Source organism: Neovison vison, chromosome 12 (assembly GCF_020171115.1).
Source record: "Neovison vison isolate M4711 chromosome 12, ASM_NN_V1, whole genome shotgun sequence".
In the NCBI taxonomy this organism is placed as follows: domain Eukaryota; kingdom Metazoa; phylum Chordata; class Mammalia; order Carnivora; family Mustelidae; genus Neogale; species Neogale vison.
Window position 1 is genome coordinate 26,326,117 of NC_058102.1, and position 20,044 is coordinate 26,346,160.

At 44.3% G+C, this 20,044-nt stretch overlaps 1 protein-coding gene across 2 annotated transcripts in view; it reads right to left on the bottom strand.

Annotated features, from left to right (window-relative positions):
- The window catches only part of PLXNC1 (plexin C1), a 143,892-nt gene that overhangs the window by 59,172 nt on the left and 64,676 nt on the right, over positions 1-20,044 (bottom strand). For both annotated transcript variants that reach the window (XM_044228116.1, XM_044228117.1), the window contains exons 7-12: positions 18,920-19,007; positions 16,743-16,845; positions 16,289-16,390; positions 5,891-6,030; positions 3,012-3,191; positions 417-504 (exon numbers count right to left, since the gene is read on the bottom strand). In XM_044228116.1, coding sequence (XP_044084051.1) covers positions 417-504; positions 3,012-3,191; positions 5,891-6,030; positions 16,289-16,390; positions 16,743-16,845; positions 18,920-19,007 — 701 coding nt within the window. The remainder of the gene's footprint in view (positions 1-416; positions 505-3,011; positions 3,192-5,890; positions 6,031-16,288; positions 16,391-16,742; positions 16,846-18,919; positions 19,008-20,044) is intronic.

The window sequence follows — 20,044 nt, forward strand, 5'->3', positions numbered from 1 at the left end:
GGAAAGGGAGGAGTCCATGGCAAGATTTCGGGGACTCGGGCAGGTCACTTGGCCTCAGAACCTCGGCTCTGTCCACACAATGGGAACGCCATCACACGCTCACCCCTCACAGGCATCTTCACACTTATTTCTAAACATTGTCCCTTTAAAGTGCCTCCCTACAAAGCCCACATGGCGACAATGGCAGACCTTGCCATACCAAGCTCATTCTCTCTCCTCTGTGCCACAACGGGAAATACTGCACCACAAGGACAGGTCTTATTACTGCCCTCAGAGCCCAGATGCTGTATATCCCCCAACAGGTAAAAGCTTGTAAAGGCATAGAAACAAAAGATACTCCCCAAGGGAACGGTAGTGTGATGAAAACAAAATCATCCTTGAAAATTACTATTATTACAAGGTAGCTGAAGACTTACATTTATGTTTCCTTTTAACTCGTGTGAAATGATTAAGTTGTCAATTACGTCAAAATTTCTGCCCACGATGGTTATATTTTGACCACCACTGCAAAGAAAAAAGCAACAAGAGGAGTTTCATAGTAAACAGGCAGGCATTTTGCATTTATGAACAAAGCTATCACTTTATTCACACTTAATATAAAACTCAGTTATGTGTGAGAGCCAAGTAATACATTTTAATTTCAAATGTGGGACAATTCTATAACTCTTTTTAATGATACCGGCCACAAACGTATAGTTTTTAAGATACATAAATACAAAAATTCAGGTCAGATCCGGCGTTAATTCTAGGAAAATGCCCAAATTCTTTTACAGAATTTGGAGCCTTGCTGTGTCACGTTGCCACATATAATCAGATCATTGGCTATACCCTGAAAAGGTTTCACTAAACAGAATTTTGTTTGATTGCTGTTTAATCTATATTAAGATACTTCAATCTAACAATTTTCAAAATCAAACTCCCAACCTACCAATTATACTTTATTTAGGGAGATAGGGAACATTTTGGACAAGGTAAAATTATAAATGACATTAAAACTATAAATTCCCATTTGGTAGGCCATATAAATAACAGCTCCATTCTCTCCAAAACCAAGCCAAATGATTTCACATATTCTCAGCACATAATCGCACAGAAGCCAAGTGGTCATTAGATGTGAAATAAACAGCTGTCCCCAGCTCTGGCTGCCCTCATCTACCCCCCTCCCCATTCATGTAGGTCATTCCAGGGGACAGGAGCCTGGGAATGTCAGCTCTGTGCACCAGCCGGGCCCAGGGTGACAAGACCGCGAGGTGAGCATGAGGAGGCCAATCTGTGTAGGGCAGAAGGAAGACATGAAGCCGTGACCCAGTCACAAGGGGGAAAGGCTGAGTTGGCCTCATGCCAGCCTGTTGCTGTTTCTAGAAATTGAGGCTGAGCTGCCTAAGAGCCACATCCCGGCCTGAGCATAACTCAGGGTCCCGGGCTCAGATTAGCACAGGTGACTGGACACTAAGAAGCTAATCAAATCACGATGCTGTGCACCTGAAACTCTTGTAATATCATATGTCGATGATACTTCAATTAAAAAATAATAAAGAAGCCTCTTATTTGATGGCAAAGCATAATGCTGGTGGTTTGGCGCATAGCAGCCTGGGCCAGAATGCCTGGGAGGCCAGGCAAGTCGTTGGAATGCTCTATGCCTCAGTTTCCTCTTCTGCTAAAGGGGCTACTCCCTTTGTGACAATAAACGGAGTTAATAGATGAAACACACACGGCATGTGGGGAGGGCCATGTCACTGTTTCTGTTTATTTGTAGGAAGGATTTAGACCCCAGTGGAGGTGGTTCAATGCCAGAGGCTTGGTTTGGAGAGTTCACTTTTTCTCATACCACTGTTCGGGGCAGAACTGTTGAAGTCCCAAGCCCCCATCCCTTATATTTGGAGACAGGGTCTTTAAAAATTAAATGAGGTCATTGGGGTGGGCCCTAATCCAGTAATATGACTGGAGTCCTTACAAAAAGAGGCGGGTAGGACACAGACAGTCATAGAGGGAAGACCATGTGAAGACACAGGGAAGAGACCATTTACCTACAAGCCAAGAAAAGAAACCAACCCTGACATCCACCTCTGACTTAATCTTAAATATGAACCCTGGACTAGAGGTGTTTTTCTCCTGTTTCTTTTTTTCTTTTTTCTTTTAAAAACAAAGGTTCATCTACATTTTCATCTAGACGGTACTTTGAAAATCAGCTTCATGCTGTGTTAGGTGAAATCTCTTACTATGGAAATATCTTTAGGGTTATATTCCAAAATCTGAATGAGAATTTAAATTCAACTAGACAAATTTTTTTTAATATATTGGAAGAGTTTATTTTGGAATGTCAATCTCTCTCTTAGGGAGGATCTTTGAAATGCAGATACTGCTTTTCATTTAGATAGCTCCCAATATTTCCTCGAATTATTCAAATCAGCTTATTCGAAAGGTTATAAAATGAAAGATGTAAGAGAGCAGCTTTGTGTCACGGGCAGAAGTGAGATGTCATGTATATGTACCAGAAATGCAGGCTAAGCGTAGGTACTGCAATGGAACGAACAGTGTAAAGGGTGAAAGACATACAATCTGAAGAGAAACCACAGTATGAACATACAACTTAGCTGTGAGCTTCCTGGCAGCCACAGCTCAGAGGAAAGCAGGACACGCTCGCAGTTTTGAAGGGAACAACTACTGGTCGGGTGTGTGTGTGTCTGTGTGTTTTCTAGGAATAAATCCTAAGGGGAATTCTGTGAGAGGAGTTTACATACGACTACTATTTCTATCTTTAGTTGAGTGAAATCCGTGATCTTTATGCATATGACCCCTTTCTTTCTTTTCTTTCCTTTTTTTTTTTTTTTTTTTTTTGAGAGAGAGGGAGAAAGAGAGAGTGGGGCAAGGGGGAGGGGGACAGAGGGAGAGAGGGAATCTTCAGCAGGTTCCACGCCCAGCACGGAGCCTGATGTAGGGCTCACTCTCACAACCCTGAGATCATGACCCCTTTACACACAATGACAGAAAAATATGAATCTAGAAAGCACCTGATCCAGGTGGTGGCAGGGTATATGAGGGAACAATGTGGCAGAGCGATGTACGACAAGGGTCCCACAGATGTACAGTTCCCGCCATCGAACTGGATACACACATCCTTCATTTCTTTCCGGCTTGATGGTAAAGAGAATTTCATATGGGTGTCGTTTAGCACGTGGCTAACCTGGATCCTAGAAAAGGGCAGAAAAACAACTCTTGAAGGACCCAGACGCTTAGCACAGTTGACTTCTGAACATGACCGTGTATGACTTTTATTTGAACTGCAACAACCCACCCACTATCGCAGCAGTTGGAGGCAACTGCTGGTTCATCAGGGGCCGCTGACCACTGTGGGCATCACCTGGGGCAGGGTTCCTCTTTCTTCTGCGCATGCGTATGTTTTTATTTGCATTTCCCATGGAAGTGGGGCAAGGAGATATAACCATTTCCCTTAAGAACTCCTAACAGAAAGTGGAACACAGACATGGGCCTAGGTTATGTTAAGGAATTCTGGTTAATTTTTCTGAGCATGAGAATGGCACTATCCTCATTTGTAGGAGACATATACTGAGACATGTGTGAGGGAAAGGATATGGGGTCTGCAGCACGGTTCTAAAAACCCCAGCCACCATCCTTCCCTCCCCTCCAAAAATGAAATGAGATGGGCAAAATGTTGCTAAGTTTTGAAGCTGGAAGATGGGTACAGAGAAGTTCGATGTACTCTTCTCTCTTGGGTATGACTGGAAATTTCCATGATGGAAAGCTTAAAAAAAAAGAGAAGTTCCAGTAGAGCAGGTTAGAACCCCATCCTAGGCAGAGATAGATGGTTCTGCCATTCAGAGAGCAGATAGCATGCTCTGGCATGACCAGAGCCCATCCCAAGGGCCTAGGGGTCTCCAGGTTCAATCAGCATCAAACCAAGCTGCCTCCCAAGGAGCTGCAGACAAGAAATTGCTTGGAAGTATCCTGGGTGCTTCTGACATCCAGTGGGGCCTGTCCTCCACACCCTTCAGGGGTCAAAGTAAAGCCTTCTAGAATATTCCCTCTGCAGCCTGCACTTCCTCTGTACATCATGTCTACAATGACTCTGTAAAGCAAAAAATCATTAAGACTGGGTTGTGCTGAATAACGCTCGGTATAATTAGGCTACACGTGACTTTATTGACACTAGAGGATATGTGCACGATTATTAACACTTACACACACATCCTGTAGGTAGTAATAACAGATCCTAAAAAAAAGCAAATTCAAAAAGCATGTGAGTCAGTGTGCATTCACCCTCCTCGGATTTACATTCTAAGCTTTATATTCAGAGCCAAGCTCTAGGAAATTCATTGTCAAATGGGTGATCATTAAAATCCAGACTTGTTTACAAATTTTGGAAGGAGACAGGCAGACATGTGGGTCATTCTGCTATTATTCTTGTATTTTTTCCCTTCAGAATAATTAGGCATTTGAAAAATACCATAGTAAAAGAGTTCGGGATTACGGCATGAACTCCCATATAGGATTAACTGGGTATTATGTTTACTCCTCGTGAACTTGGGTTCACCACTCTGATGTGGTTACTGAAATGCTACACGCAGAAAGGCCTCAGAGTCATTTAATCTAATAACTGCAGTCTCTCAAGACACATTCGGAATTGAAATGAGAGCATAAAGAGTCAAAAATAGGGTAATGCTCTGAACACCGACTTATTTTCCAGTGACGATGATTGCCTTTCGGTGAACACACAGGTGTCTAACTTCACAGATTTTGCTACACAAAATGAAAGATTTTTGCAATAAGGTATTTAGCTGGGATCAACGGCACAAAAATGCCTATGCTGCATAGATATAGCCGTTAATGTGTGCTTGATAATTCTGGTAAACAGCAAAGCCTCCCACAAACAGCTTTCTCCATCAAGATGACAGACATCCCAAATTTACTGCGGGGTGGGGGAAGAGGATGGCAGTGATATGCAGCAAATGAATTAAAACAGAAAATTCAGTAAATAAGTATGGCAGATTAAAATGCCATACAAATCTGCTGTAGTAGTTAAAAACCAAAACATCATGCTTCAACACGTTGGCTCCTATGCATTTCCACGATGCGAACGAGCTCAGTGTTATACTTCATAGAGATTGTGGATGTCTTTTACTTCAATTTAACTCAAAGTTATAAAAGCTAACAAGCAGAAAACTCAAATTATCTATTGAGTTATTATTATGATTTCTCTCTTGGGGGGTAACATTTGCACAAGAATGTTGGGGAGACACTGAAAAATTATTTTCTCTCTCAAAGTTTCACTGAAAGGATGAGTTAGGCGAAAAGAAATCCCAGAAATAATGATGTTCAAACGGTACACTGACCAGATATCTGTGTTGGGGAGTTTGGTCTTTTTTTCTTTAACTACTAACATATGTTCCATTTAGTTCATGTAGCCTGACACCAATCCAATGATGAGAAGGCTATAATGAATAAAACAGATCAGGAAGCTTCTTTTTTCAACTTTGGGTGATACATTGGAAGAGCTGTTCTATTTTATTCAAATTCCTAAGAATGCAACTGATTTCCTAAGGGGATCATTTTCAAGATCATGTTTGTTATCCAAAACACTTGATTTTATTAATGGATATGAATTAAGACCTCAAATAGGCAAGGCCCTAAAATTAGTGTGTTCTGAGGTTTTGGGGGTAAGAGGGAACAGATTCTCTCACAATTAACTTCAAGTGTGGTGTTTAAATTATTCTCCTTCTTGAAATTATGTCTTATCAAATATGCAGACCAATGGCCTATTTTGGCACATGGCAATACTTTGAGAAGATCGTAATCACCATGATATGCCTCTGGCAGAAGGTTGAGCTTTTTACTATATTATCAAGGATAAATGACTATTATGTCAACTCACACATCCTTCTCGCAAGTACTGGTTCCTTTCAGGATCATAGTAATTTTGGATGCCTGGGTAAAGTTTGCCCCCGTGACGATCACGTTGCTTTTCCCTAAAGTCGATATCTTCCGTGGCTCAATGGACTTAATGTAAAAGACCTGTTGGAAATAAAGATTCACACACAAGATCAAAGCTAAGAAATGGCATTGTTCCAAAAAATCTGTTTATGTGCTGCTGTTCGAAGAAATCACTGGGAAATTACGACATTTTGCAAACACAAGCAGACAGTGTTTAATGAAATCAATGAATTCAAGGAAGAGTGCTGAAGATTCATGTCTCTCAACATGCGACAGCATGAGGTCAAACCAATTAGTCTTCGTCTCACAAGACAGTTGAAAATACAGTTGAAGAGTCTGACATTCTGTCTGAAGGGTGAGATCTCATCAGAGTCTTGCAAATGCTCAGTGCCTTACGGCTCCCCATCCAACAACATGAAAGGAAAGACAAGGCGTCCGCTGAAGCTAGGCCAAGAAGCGTTATCATTAAGCTGGAATAAATGTCATTCTGGATAAACTTAATGCCCTAGAAAGCAGTGCCTATTTTTTGTTTGTCTCAGTTGGGCTATTTGAAAATCAACCCAATCCGCCACCTAATATCCAATAGTCAGAAGCCAAACTGGTGTGGTCAATTGTGTCTTCTCCACGGTACCCATCCATGTACGCGTAGACACCTTACTTCTCTGTTTGCAATGTCTAATCAAAATTTCCTCCAAAGTCTGACTCTTGGTTTTGGGTCGGGTCACGGTCTCGGGGTCATGGGATGGAGCCCCGGGTTAGACTCTGCACTCGGCGTAGAATCTGCTTGGGATTCTCTCTCTTCCTCTCCCCCCACTCATGCTCTTTCTCTCTCTTTCTCTCGAATGAATGAATGAATGAATAAATAAATAAAATCTAAAAAAAAAAAGAAGGGTTCCACACAGGTAAGGAAAAAAAATGACAAATTCTCCTTAAAAGAAAAAGGCCTTCATGTGATGGCAGAATCACTTTCCCTTTCAAAGATGAGACAATTCTGATTTCTTTCACTTTTCTCCTACAGATGCTACCATCTATCGTCTTGATCATTTGGTCGTTCTTTCGTATAGACCATTTCCCGCGTGTCTGTGTTCTTCTATGACAGGGTGATCAGAACAGGACAGAGAGTTCTGATTCTGGCCAATACAAAGTACAGCAGATCTCTAGCATGCGTTTCATACTCGCACAGTTGATGTTTGAAAACAACCTCCAGGCTAGAGACACAGAGTCATGTGAAATTCGGCTAAGCCATCAATGCCAGTGTATCCATGTGGAGGACCCAATCCAGAAAGAGGCCACCAATGGCACTGGGAGAGCATCAGTCACGCCCAACACCTGCCTACCACCTGCTTCCTGAAGCAGCCTCCTGTTCCCCGCTCCTTTATAGGTGTGATGCTTGTCACGGTGGACTTTTGGGGCTGTTCCGGCGGAGCCTCCTGCTGAGAGGGAGGTGTGATTCTGCTCCTTGGCAAACACAGGTGCTATATGACAGAGCGGTCACCAACACTCATTAGCACTATGGATTGGTTCTGTGGGTTGAGGTAAATTCATCCTTTGTGTCATCCCAGCAATGATGTCATGTGGCAGAGAATTGATTTCCGTGGCAGAATTTATTTTAATCACTTAGTGGAGGACTTTCGCCCCATATTTATAGAATCACGAAGGGTCTGAAAGGGTCACTTTAATTACTCTGTTATACTTGACTGCACTTTATGGGGGAAATTAGCTGCAGGAGTGGTACTTGGAGTAGGGGGATTAGCAAAGACTTCAAGATAAATCCCTTGCAAATGTCAAGTGTGTGCTCTATGGCTAACGGCTTACTCTTCACTCTGACACGGTGACAGCTAAGTGAACGCATATGTATTGAGCATGTAGGGGTCCCCAGAACTGCAGCAGGTGTCGTGGGGGCACATGATCTCTGTGGGCACCAGAGCAGGAGTTGGCTGACTAGTGGATCTGCCTGTAGTAAGCCAAATCCAGCCCATCGCCTGCCTTTGTATGACCCATGAAAGAAATGTCAAAGAAGTAATAATGTTCCATGACATGTGAAAATACATGAAATGCCCATTTTAGTGTCCACCCCATTCAATGATGGCTCGCCTGTGGCTGCTTTGCGCTACAGCGGGGAGTATCTGTGGCAGAAACCACGGAGCTCACGAAGCCTAAACCTTACACCATCTGGCTCTTTGGAGAAGAAACATGCCAGCCCTTGCACAGGGGAAGTCTGCTGCCGCCTTAGGGTGGCAAGATAGCCTGTGTTTTGTTATATGTTAATCCCAACGAAGACTCACATTTTCGCCCAAGTCTGCCACAATCTCCACGTTTCTTTCTGGACAGCCCTTCTGGATTCCTGTATGTATACTGGGATATCTGCTCCAACCAGAGTCTCACACACCCTAAAGAAATGCTACTTCTCTACCCTTGGGAGAGGATAAAAAGAACCTTATAACTAATGTAAAAAAAATATATATGTATTTTGGGGGGTTGTATTTTGCTCCTTAAACGGTTCTGTAAATGCCATCGGAGGACCCACCACATTACCTTATTAACTTTTTATTTCTCCCTGAGCAGAGAGAGCCCTGCTACTTCAAAAGGATTTTATTTTTAAACCTTATTGTTTAGAGAAGTTTCCATCGGCGGTCTAGGATGAAATCCAGCCCCGGTGTATCTCCTGAAAGCAGATGCTTCTAGTCTGTTTGCAAAGAGGGTCAGATTAGTTGCCCTTTGTTTGCTTGGAGAACCTCTCTTAATAAGTGAGTTAAAGAGCTAGCAAGAGGACCTCATCGAATACACTATGCAGGTATAAAAAAAAAATGGGGGTAGCTATATGGCTGTACCATGGGCTGTAACAATTCTTAGAAATATAGCATTTTCTATTTTTACTGATAAAGGTTTTAAAAATCCTGTACAGACAGAAGGCAAAGAATGACCTCCTGACAAATGTTTCACACACTTACTTTAAACCTATTTTTATATTTTAATCAAGAGTTAATCTCACAGCCCGGTAGGAAGTCGTGGGCCCCTGGAGCTGACACACAGAACGGGTTAATATAAAAACAGAATCTAGTTTGATACAAAGAGATGCTTTCTTCCAGCCATACAGTAGGACTCCACCCTCGTCTTAGGACCAAGGATTTCCATACGCCAAATCCAAATACCCCTGACGGTAACCTTCACAACCCGCGTTGTTCGGCAATTAACCTCAGAACAGTCCACTTCTTGTCAGTTACATTTTAAAGACAGAAGAACGCTTTTTAAATGGCTGCCCAAGTTTAAATTATTTAATAAAACACTATGAACTCTGGTCGCTCCCGGGTTTGAAATTACTCCCCATTTTGTATATGAAAGCACATTAGAAACTGGTTAATTAGGTGATTACAGAATCCCCATTTGTTTTTATTTTCTTAAAGCGAAGTCCCTGTGGAATATTGGAAACAGCACAGCCCTTAAGACTAGCTATCTCTGGAAAGGTCTGAGAGGGTCGCTTCTGACAGAGTACGTTTTGTGGAGTCTGACGTCAACACAATTCAAATTACCGTGACATTAATGGAGAAACTACTGCCATGATTGAAAAGAACATCGGAAAGAGGTGCATTACGAAGGCTCCATTTATTAAGACCAAATTGTGCTCTATTAATCTGTTTAAAAAAAATCTGAATATAGCCAAGCTCTCGGTAGGCCTGGACCCAAATCGACGCTCAGAAAAACGTCTCTTAGAGTTTCACTGGCGAAATTAGTTCAAACGGGACTGGATGAAAAGTCACATGGATTCAAAACCAGCTGGAAATCTGAAACCAAAGGACATTAGAGAGATGAAAGGTAGCACAACTAATTAAAGGAAAATGTCCTGTAGGGCTCGACAGGGGTGAATATTTGGTTCAGAATTATTTAACATCTTTATTAATGACTGAGAAGGACAGAAGTAATGTATTCATGAAATGGAGAAACTGAAAAAAAGCGGTGACCGGCAGCGGGAATGGGGAGGTATAAAAGGAGGTGAGATCCTGAAAGAAAATACAGTCCTGCCAAAGCAAAAGGAGAGCACTAGCGAGAACAACGAGGTCACGCTCCCTCCCGGCAGCCCTGGGACAGGCCCCAGGAAACTTGGGACGTAACCTCCAATCCCCAGTGGTCCCGGGACATACCAACAGTCAGAAGGACAACTGAGATAGACCAGAAGATGACAGACCAAGGTCCTGGGCTAGGAGATCAAGGCTCGCTTCTCTGACATGGGGACTCTACAGGGAGGCTGATACGGCTCCAAGAGGGGCTGCCAAGACCAGTCCCCATAGTAGTCACTCTTGGCCGCTAACCTTCTGAGTGTGGCAACTCAGAACTGGCTTGGGTGACTCCGGGACCAGGGTGGGCAGCTCCACGCCTAGAGAGAGGCCTGACTGTAAATTAGACTCAACCTCTCCAAATCCACCCCTCTGCTGGGTTTCGACTCCAGCATGACGCTCGTGCCATTCCAGTCTCCTCTGGGCCTCAGTTTTCCACCTTGGGCCTCTTCGGCTCTCGTAGTCCTGGAGAAGAAACCAGTTTTGCTGGGGGCGGCTCCCTCTACTCTCACCACACCCCAGCCTCCCCTCTCTGGGGGCCCTGGCTGGAGGTCTTCAGCCCACCCATGTTTGTGCCATAGACGGGCCAGGCTCTGCCGGTTAAATGCCAAGAGAAGCCAGTGTTAGTTTTCTCCCCTCCAGACTGACTCTTATCATGAACACGACGTCATTTCATGCTTGTTTCCCTCCTTCGAGGTCCTACAGAGTAGCGTAGTGGTTAAAACTGTAGGCTCCGGCATCAGAACTGCCTGTGTTCAGAGCTCCTGACTATCATTTACTAGCTACCTATCCTCCGCACGCCAACAGCTCTCTGTCTGTAAAATGGGGACACTGTGAGCTCACTCAAAGAGCTACTCTGAGTTCAGGACACAGCACAGGCTCAGCAACTGTGGGTCCCCACCGTGCAAGCTAGTACAGCCGGGCGGTCCTTCTTATTCCTTCTGCTGCACGCACTGAACCGCTTCACGAAAATGCATTTTATTTCCTCCAATATATTGTAAGTGCTGCAATGCAAGTTCCTTGAAGGCACACGTTTTGCCCCCCCCGTCTGGCACACAGTGTGCTCAATAAACACAGTTTCAATAACTGGATCAATAAACACTTGCCGGTGCCTTCAACGGCACGGAGTCCACCGCTGCGCCCACAGAAGCCACGCAACAAGGTAGGTCCTAAACTTCATCTCGCTGCTAAAGGCAAGGTCTGTGAAGGAGTCGATTCGAACTGCCTGTGAGAAATTAGAATGCACGTTCAGAAGTGGCGGAGGACGAGAAGAGGAGGGGCGAGGAAGACAAAGAAAGAACATGGGGAATGCAGGTGAATGCTCGGGAGCAGGAGACATGGCTTGGTAGGGCGTGTTTCCACCCGACCGAGATAAGCAGACAGCGAAGAGTAGCAAATATTAGAACATCATCTCATAGACCTTCACAACCTTTCCGTGAGAACAGGAAAGGGAGAGCAGCCAGCGCTTCTCTCAGCAGGTGGGAGACTGTTAAGAAAAGGAAGAGAAGTGAGTGCAGGGTCCCCGGGGCCAACCCCCTGGGAGAGACTGGCTTCCACAGCTAAAAACACTTCTCAGCCAAAGGGCAAACATAGGGTTTGGAGTTCACTTCCCTGTTGTGGTGATGCCTTTCCTTAAGGCAGCCCCCTCCCCGATACAGGACCGTTTTTGTAGCTTGGGTAAAGGGACTAGGGATAGGTGCATGGACCAGCATGACAGCAGGAGGCCCAACCCGAGCCTGAACCAGGAACCCTGTCTCCTAAGTGCCACGTCGTTGGATGAGCCAATTCCCAGCTTAAAAGATAAATGTCTCGAGTAGCATTCTGCAGCTGTTGGAGAACAAAAGCCAGGCTCCTCGGCCTGATGTGGAAGGCCCCACAGATGCCGGCTACTGGGTCATGTCAGCCCTGTGTCCCTGGATTTCCTGCACCCATCTCTGGTCAGACTGAATTACCTGGGGTCTTCTGGACCCCAGGTATGGATGCCCTGGAATTTTCTGGTGACCCATTATGCTTTTGCTAACACTAGCTGCTCTGCTGAGAACACACAGTCCTCTGTCTCCATGTGATTCGTCCCTCAGCGGTTGGCTAAAGTTCCATCTCTGTCCATCAATCCATCTGTCCATCAAAACCTTCACCAACCACACTGATTCAGTGCCGTCAGCTGCCAGGCACTGGGCATCAATAAACAGGAACAACTGAGCCAAGGCTGTGGGCACAGCCAGGCTCTCTGAGTTGGCATACTTTCTGGTGCTTCTCCTATGCTAATATTTTTATTTTATATTCTTTCTTATGTACTCATGTACAAGATTCTTGAGACTGATGGCAAGACATGCACTGGATTCATCTGTGCCCTCCTCATTACAGCTACGAAGCTCGATATAATGGCATCAACCAGATGCTCAAAACGACACCTGTAGGAAGCGTCAACTATAGTTCAGCGTCATGAAGCCAAAGAACATGTCTGCACCGTTGCCATCTCCTGTCTCCAGTGCCCGGCCCACGGGAAGCACTCGGTACAGGGGTGATGCAGAAAGATGTATGGAGGGAGAGCTCTCAGTGGCTTCTCTGCTAGGAAGAGCGTTCAGTACTTCAATCAAGGCTAACACAGGACCCAAACTGGAAATGTGGGGTTACACATCCCCAGGATAACAAAAGACAGTCGTATATGGCAGAGCAGGAGAAATCCCTCCTGGGACCAATACTACGCCATTCCCTATGATCCTAAATTGAGATTCTGCCCTGAGCCATATATTTAAAGGAAACATTCCAGTATCAACAAAATACCTTTCTCCAGACTAAGAAGGGTTATTCACATAGCAGCCCTGGAGATGCGCCTGGGCTCCCAGTTGTGTTCAGCCTCACTCTGCCCTCTTGGTAACCCAGCCAGTTCTTTTTTTTTTTTTTTTTTTTTAAGATTTTATTTTATTTATTTGTCATAGAGAGAGAAGCGAGAGCAAGCATAGGCAGACAGAGTGGCAGGCAGAGGCAGAGGGAGAAGCAGGCTCCCCGCCAAGCAAGGAGCCCGATGTGGGACTCGATCCCAGGACGCTGGGATCATGACCTGAGCTGAAGGCAGCCGCTTAACCAACTGAGCCACCCAGGCGTCCCCCAGCCAGTTCTTTTAACGGCCCAGTGTCAAAGGTCAAAAGGCACAGGAAGACACTAATATAGAAGAAATTTTTAAAAAGTCATTGCTTGGATTACCACTCAGCAATAAAAAAGGAACACACTATTGATCTGTAAAAGAACTTGGATGAATTTCCAGAGAATTATGTTGAGTTAAAAAGGCCAATCCCAAAAGGGCATGTCGGGATGATTCCATTTATACAGCCTCCTTGAAATTATAAAATTCTAGAAATGGAGTACAGATTAGTAGACACGAGGGGCTAGAAATGGGGAGTGAGAGGGAGGAGGAAAGGGGGTATGATGATAGAGCTGCTCTGTATTTGACTGTTATCCCTGTCAATTTCTTGGTTGTGATATTGTGTGATGGTTTTGCAAGATGTTACAACTGATGGAAACTGGGCAAAAGATATGGAAGATTTCTCTGTAGTATTTTCTTAAAAGTACATGTAATCTATAATTACCTCAAAATAAAATTTAACTTTTTCCCAAACAGTCTAGAAAAAGACAAATAAAGTTGAAGGACTCACACTTTGTGATTTCAAAACTTATTACAAAGCTACAGTAATGAAAACAGTGTGAGATGGGTATAAAGACAGACATATAGACCAGCAGAACAGAACAGATGGCCCAGAAGTAAAACCTTGCATATCTGATGAAATGATTTTTGATAAGGGTGCCAAGACCGTTAAATGGGAAAAAGCCAGTCTTTCAACAAGTGGTGTTGGGAAAACTGGATATCCACCTGGAAAAGAATGAAGTTGGATCCTTACTCTATGCCATATATGAAAATTAACTAAAAATGGACCAAAGATCTAAAGTAAGAATAAAACTTTAAGACTCTTAGAAGAAAACATGGGCAAAAAGCTTCATGACATTGGATTTGGCAATGATTGGATAGGACACCAAAAGCATGGGCAACAAATAAAAAAAAAAAAAAAAAGTAAAACTGGACTTCATCAAAATTAAGAACTTCTGTGCATCGAAGTCTACAATCCACAGAATGAAAGGGCAACCTATAGAATGGGAGAAAACATTTGCAAATCATGTATCTGATAAAGGGTTGATATCCAGAATATATAAAGAACTATGATAAATCAACAACAACAAAACAACCTGATTGAAAAATGGGCAAAGAACTTGAACAGACATTTCTCCAAAGAAGAAACACAAATGGCCAATAAGCACATGAAAAGATGCTCAGTATCACTAATCTTTAGGGAAAATTACTCAAATCCACAATGAAATACCACCTTATACCCACTTGGAATGGTGACCATTAAAAACAACCACAAAAATCACAAGACTTAGAAGGATGTGGAGAAACTGGAATGCTTGTACACTGTTGGTGGGAATGTAACATGGCAGAACACCATGAAAAATAGCACGGCATTCCCCCCAAAATTAAAAATACCATACAATTTGGCAAGTCCCCTTTTGGATATATTTCCTAAAGAATCAAAACAGGGTTTTCAAGAGGTATCTGTACACCCATGTTTATAGTAGCATTATTTACAATCGCCAAAAAGTAGAAGCAACCCAAGTGTCCATCCACAGATGAATGGATAAACAAAATGTACTATATGCACAGAGTGGAATGTTTTTCGACCTTCAAGAGGGAAGAAATCGTGTTCCATGCTAATAATATGGATGAACCTTGAGGGCATTATGTTAAATGAAGTAAGTCAACAAAAGGACAGTTCCTATATGACTCCCCTTAGATGAAGTACCTAGTGTCATCAAATTCATAGAGACAGGAAGTAGAATGGTGGCTGCCAGGGACTGGTGGGGGGCAGGGCGGGGGGAGAGAAAATGGGAAGTTATTTTTTAATGGGTACAAAGTTTCAGTTTTGCAAGGTGAAATCTGTTCTGAAGAGGGAATGTGGTGATGGTTCCACAACAGGGTGCGTGTCCTTAAAACCACTAACTGTACACTTAGAAGTGGCAAAGATGGTAAATTCTGTTAGGTGTGTCTTGCTAAAACTGAAGGAAACAGTTAAAACAGCAACAAAAGAGAAATTTAACTCTTTTAAGAAGCCACTGCGTTCTTGATCCAAATACCTGTCATTCTGTCTTAGTTCTATGAGCTAATGGGAAGAGAAGAGTAGTAGCCCACCACTTAATAAAACCCCAAAGACTTCAAATCTGGAGAGATTGGCACACCAAGCCTTTCTAATGCCTTTAATTAACTTCGTAATCCATTTTGATTCACAGTCCCTCTGCCTGGTAGTTATTCACCGGAAGTTATTATCAACTTTTAGTAGCGATGAAAAATGTGCTACTTATCTACTATATTGGCACTTGACCTTAAATAACAGCAAATGGATAAATCAAAACCATAGATTAGTCATGAAATAGAAAACAAAGTCTTTTTTTTTTTTAGAAAAAGAAATGTGGTGTTTTAATTTGTCTGCCCCTGCTAGACCTCCAGATTCATAAGGGCAAGAACCTATCCTTTTCTGTTTGTCACCACCTAGTACATGCTCAATTAACTCCTGTTGGCTCAGAGAAGTCAGCCACTGGGCACAACCACTAGAACGTTCACATTGTCCTATCCTTACTTTTCAAACATGTCTGCTGGTTGAACTTGGTGATTTGCAAGAATTTCCAAGAAATCCATGGAATTTCTAAGAAAATTTGATGGAAAATATTTTTCCATGAAGAAAATTTTGGGGAAAAGTGTATGTCATAAGAAACAACTCTTTGTTTTGACACAATTAACTATGGGTCATGTCACCTCTGCAAAGTAAAGAGAGGCAATCTGAAGGAAGTTAGTTGGTATATTTTGCATAGACTCCCTTCACCCCAATAAGCCCCAGGAAAGTCACCACAATGTGTCGAACTGAAATCCCCTCAGTACTGTGCGCTCTCTGCTGCCTTCTAACTCCCCCAGAGTGAGCTGCCAAGTCACCTTGAAGATTTTACTCCTACTGGAACGATATCATTTTTCATAATTACAGAATTTTAATTTCTTTTATGTGAGTGCACAGCCTTTGATGTATTGAGCCAATTAAGTGAAACTTGGTTAAAAATCGAAGGTAAAAAAGGGAATTTTGGTGGAAAGTAAAACAGGGCATTGTCAAAAGGAGCTCAAAGTGGGAGGAGTTGTTATTGTCATTCAAAAGGGGAATTTTTTCCATTAGGAGTCCCAAACCACGTCTGACCTGCAAGCCGGAATGGGTCTTATTACTCCTATTCTCTGTGACTCTTCCTCCTCCTGCTGTCTCGGGTGGTGTCCGTTTCTCCACAGCGACTGGACAGTGCTCCTGGAATGAAGAATAGCCCTTCAACACCCAAACAGATGGGACACTTAGAGTTTGAAACAAACACGAAAGACAGACTGGGACTGGGGGGGGGGGTCACAAACATTTATTTTTTTTTTTTAAAAGATTTTATTTATTTGACAGAGAGATCACAAGTAGGCAGAGAGCCAGACAGAGAGAGAGAGGGGAAAGTAGGCTCCCTGCTGAGCAGAGAGCCTGATGCGGGGCTTGAGCCCAGGACCCTGAGATCATGACCTGAACAGAAGGGAGAGGCCTAACCCACTGAGCCACCCAGGTGCCCCACAAACATTTATTTTTTGGTTAAACCTTGTAACACCAAAAAATGGTACTTTACCTGGCTTCGCTTGTAATCAGAAGGGTCACAAGCTGTAAAGGGATGGATACACTTCCTCTCACTTTTACACCAAGCACAGCCAGTTCCAATACACACTGGACACCTGGCAACACGGAAAACCAACTTAATTCCTGCATTTTTAGGAAAACGTCCATAACCTAGAAATTCCCTCTATGATGCGGGGTGCAAGCATTTAAAAAACGGGGGTAACCCCAAATCTGGACAGACTGATGAACCCCCCCACCCTTGGGGAGAGAGGACGGTCCTCTGAGGCTAGGCTACAGCACTGACTTTGTGCCTGCTCTGGGCAGCCCCCGGGGCTGATGGACTGTCATCACACCTGCAGGGCTGTTGCTATGGAAACTGGAAGCTAGGGATCACCTGCTGCGCTGGTAGATAACAAGAACCCACGGGCTCTGTTTCTGATTTTGGTTCTGCTGTTTGTCCACCCTCAGGTAAGTTCCCCTCTGGAGACCGACCTCCCCGTCTGCACCCTGAGATCAGAACACCCTCACTCGCTGGAGTGGAGACACCCCTCAACTGCCCAGGAGATGCGAGACCGTAAGTATCGCCTGGCAAGTAAAGGGAAGGGGGTGTCAGAATTTGATTTTAATCAAATTAAGGAAGAATTGCATCTACTACTCATCAAATAACCCATCACGTGGGGATTAACAGCAGAGGACCTGAGAAGCTCGTCATAGGAAAATCCGAGTTGAAGGAACAATAGAAACAGAAACTGAGGTTGGTCTGGAAACACAGCTGCAGGAGGTCAACCGGGACTGCAGGATAGCCAGTGCAGGGAGAGGGGACACGCTTCGTATTTTAAGGTCTTCAGAAAAAAAAAAAAAAAAAAAGAAAGCCAAAGTGTTCTGTGACTCTGATCTAGAGAAATGGCCGCTTCGATGGGAGAAGGAAACTCGGGCTCCCTGAAGTGTGTATCCAGCCACCTAAGTGCGCTCGAAGCAGGCTTGTGATTTGCATTCCCATCACGGCCCCTCAAGAGTGGGTCCTGTACTGAGCCCCTTCCAAAGAGAAGTAGGTACTCAAGGTCAGTCCTCCCGGGGGACTGCGGGTCTGAGCAGCTGGTCCTTAATGACCTAGCTGTGGGACGGGGGCCAGTCACCTCCTTCCTCCTGGCCTCTACACGGGGGAAGGGGTACCTGCTGTATGTTTCAGCTCTCATTGCGCCATCAAACTCTTTGTAACCTCTCCCCCCTTTTTCCCCATTTTCACAGACTTCTGAGGCTTTCTGTTCCAAGCCTGGCTTCTTCCCCCTCCCCAAATGCAACCAGTTTATTAGAAATAACCGAACTTGATCCCTCCTTAAGAGTGCCACAGTGGTGAAAATGGGGTCCCGGCACTCCTGCTCGGCTAGCAGTAGAGAGGCCCTCTGACTCTGTTTGGAGCCTGAACTCATCCCCCCTGCCCCCCAGCAACAGTGGTTCTCAGGCCAGGCCAAAAGAAACTCGCATTCGATACCCACAGAGTCGGTCAATCAAACGACTGAATGAACTATAGAATCACTAATAATACAGCTTCCTGTTGTTTCCATGGGAACCTCCAACCCATCTTTCAACTGGAAAATCAGGAATCTGAGAAACACATTTCCTCCCTGTCTTCTCTCTGCTTTAGAAGCAAGAAGTGAGGTGTGGCCCTACCTCGGGGGGAGGAGGGTACGTAGCCCAACACGGCCAAAGGTGGTATGAAAAGTTGGCGGTGGGGGGTGGGAATGAACACGGTCTTTCGATGAAAGAGATTTCATCTGGTCCTCCTCCTTGATGACTTCCCTTGCCTCATGCTCCCACCCTCTCCCTTGACTCAAGTTCCCAAAGCCGTCCTTCAGATCAGGGGAGGACACTGCGGCAGCACCCCTCCCACCAAGCCCCTCCCTGGACTCACTCCAAGGCGCCTCTTGGTCTGAGGGAAACGTATTTCCCTGTTGGTAGGATCACTTACGCCCAGTTTTTCTCCTCAGCTGCTTCACCTTCCTTATTAGGGCTTGAACAACACAGGTGATGAGCTCAGGGGCCCCCCATCTCCCGTTAGGCCATGCTCCAAAAGGCACTGTAGAAAGTTCTACCCCACAAAAGAGTTCTTTACGGAGGAGATGGAGGCGTAAAGCAAATAAATAAATTAAAACCAATGACAGAATATTTAAATTTCAAATAAAATCTTACTCTCTTAATGATGAGCAGTTGGTAAAGTTGAATCTTTTTGATAAACGCCAAGAACCGACGGAGAATGTCACGTTGACAACCAAAACATCTGGAGCAAAGGGGAAAAAAATGTCATTTACGGTGGAGTCCCACTATCGTCAAGCAAAGCTGTAAATGCAAAAAATAAATATTTTTGCCTCCTTTGCATAGAGGGTGGGGCTGTGCCAGCTGCTTGCCAGCATTTCAATCAGTATGTGGTTCCTTCCCGTGGGCCATTCACATCAGGCAGCCAAAGTGCACAGCACAAGCCTCCAAACAGACCCGGGCCCACCTCGCGTTCCAAGCCTCCCATGGATAATCACTAGGAAAAAGCCATTTTACAGCCCATTTACATCTCATCCTCTCCCCGGGATCACTATCTCAGCTTGTAATTGGCCACAGCATAAGAATAAAACAAGTCACCGAGCAAGAACTGCCTAGAACATGCTAACCAGAATGTTAGAGACGAAAATCCTGTAGCTTCAGCAACATCCACACTACCGATTTTTGCCCAACAGACTCGAAGTGTGTCTCCCATGGGCCGGCTTCCATGAGCCTCTTAGAGTCAACTGTTGCCAAATCTATGATAGAAAGTTCTCTTATTTGCTTTGGAAAACATACTCACTGGGTAGAAACCCCTCAAAAGAATAAAGTAACAAGAAAGATAAAAACCATGCTCAATCAGCATTGGAGAAATGTCATCGTTCATGTATGTCCTTAACTTCTATATTGTATCCAAGGCGATTCCCCAACCCTGTGGTGTGTCAGAATCAGTTGAGAAACAGATGAAAACAGATCCTAGGGCCATGCTCCTTGATACCCTGAGGTAACACACGTCGAGAGCCTCTGGGACTCTGTGGTGGGGCATGTTCCCCCATGACGTGACTGTATACAGCTGGGGCTGGGTGTCACAGCCCGGAGTGGCCCCCTCAAAGCCCACTGTGTCCAGGGACCAGTGCTCCTCTGTGAGTTTTTCACTGACATCTGGTTGGTAGGATACTGTCTTCCTTTTCTGAGTTAATGGAGACAAAGGCTGAGCCTTTGAAAATAAAAGCCTTCACTTGGCCAAATAAGAAGTTGGCGTAAGTTGGTTGGCACTCCTTACTT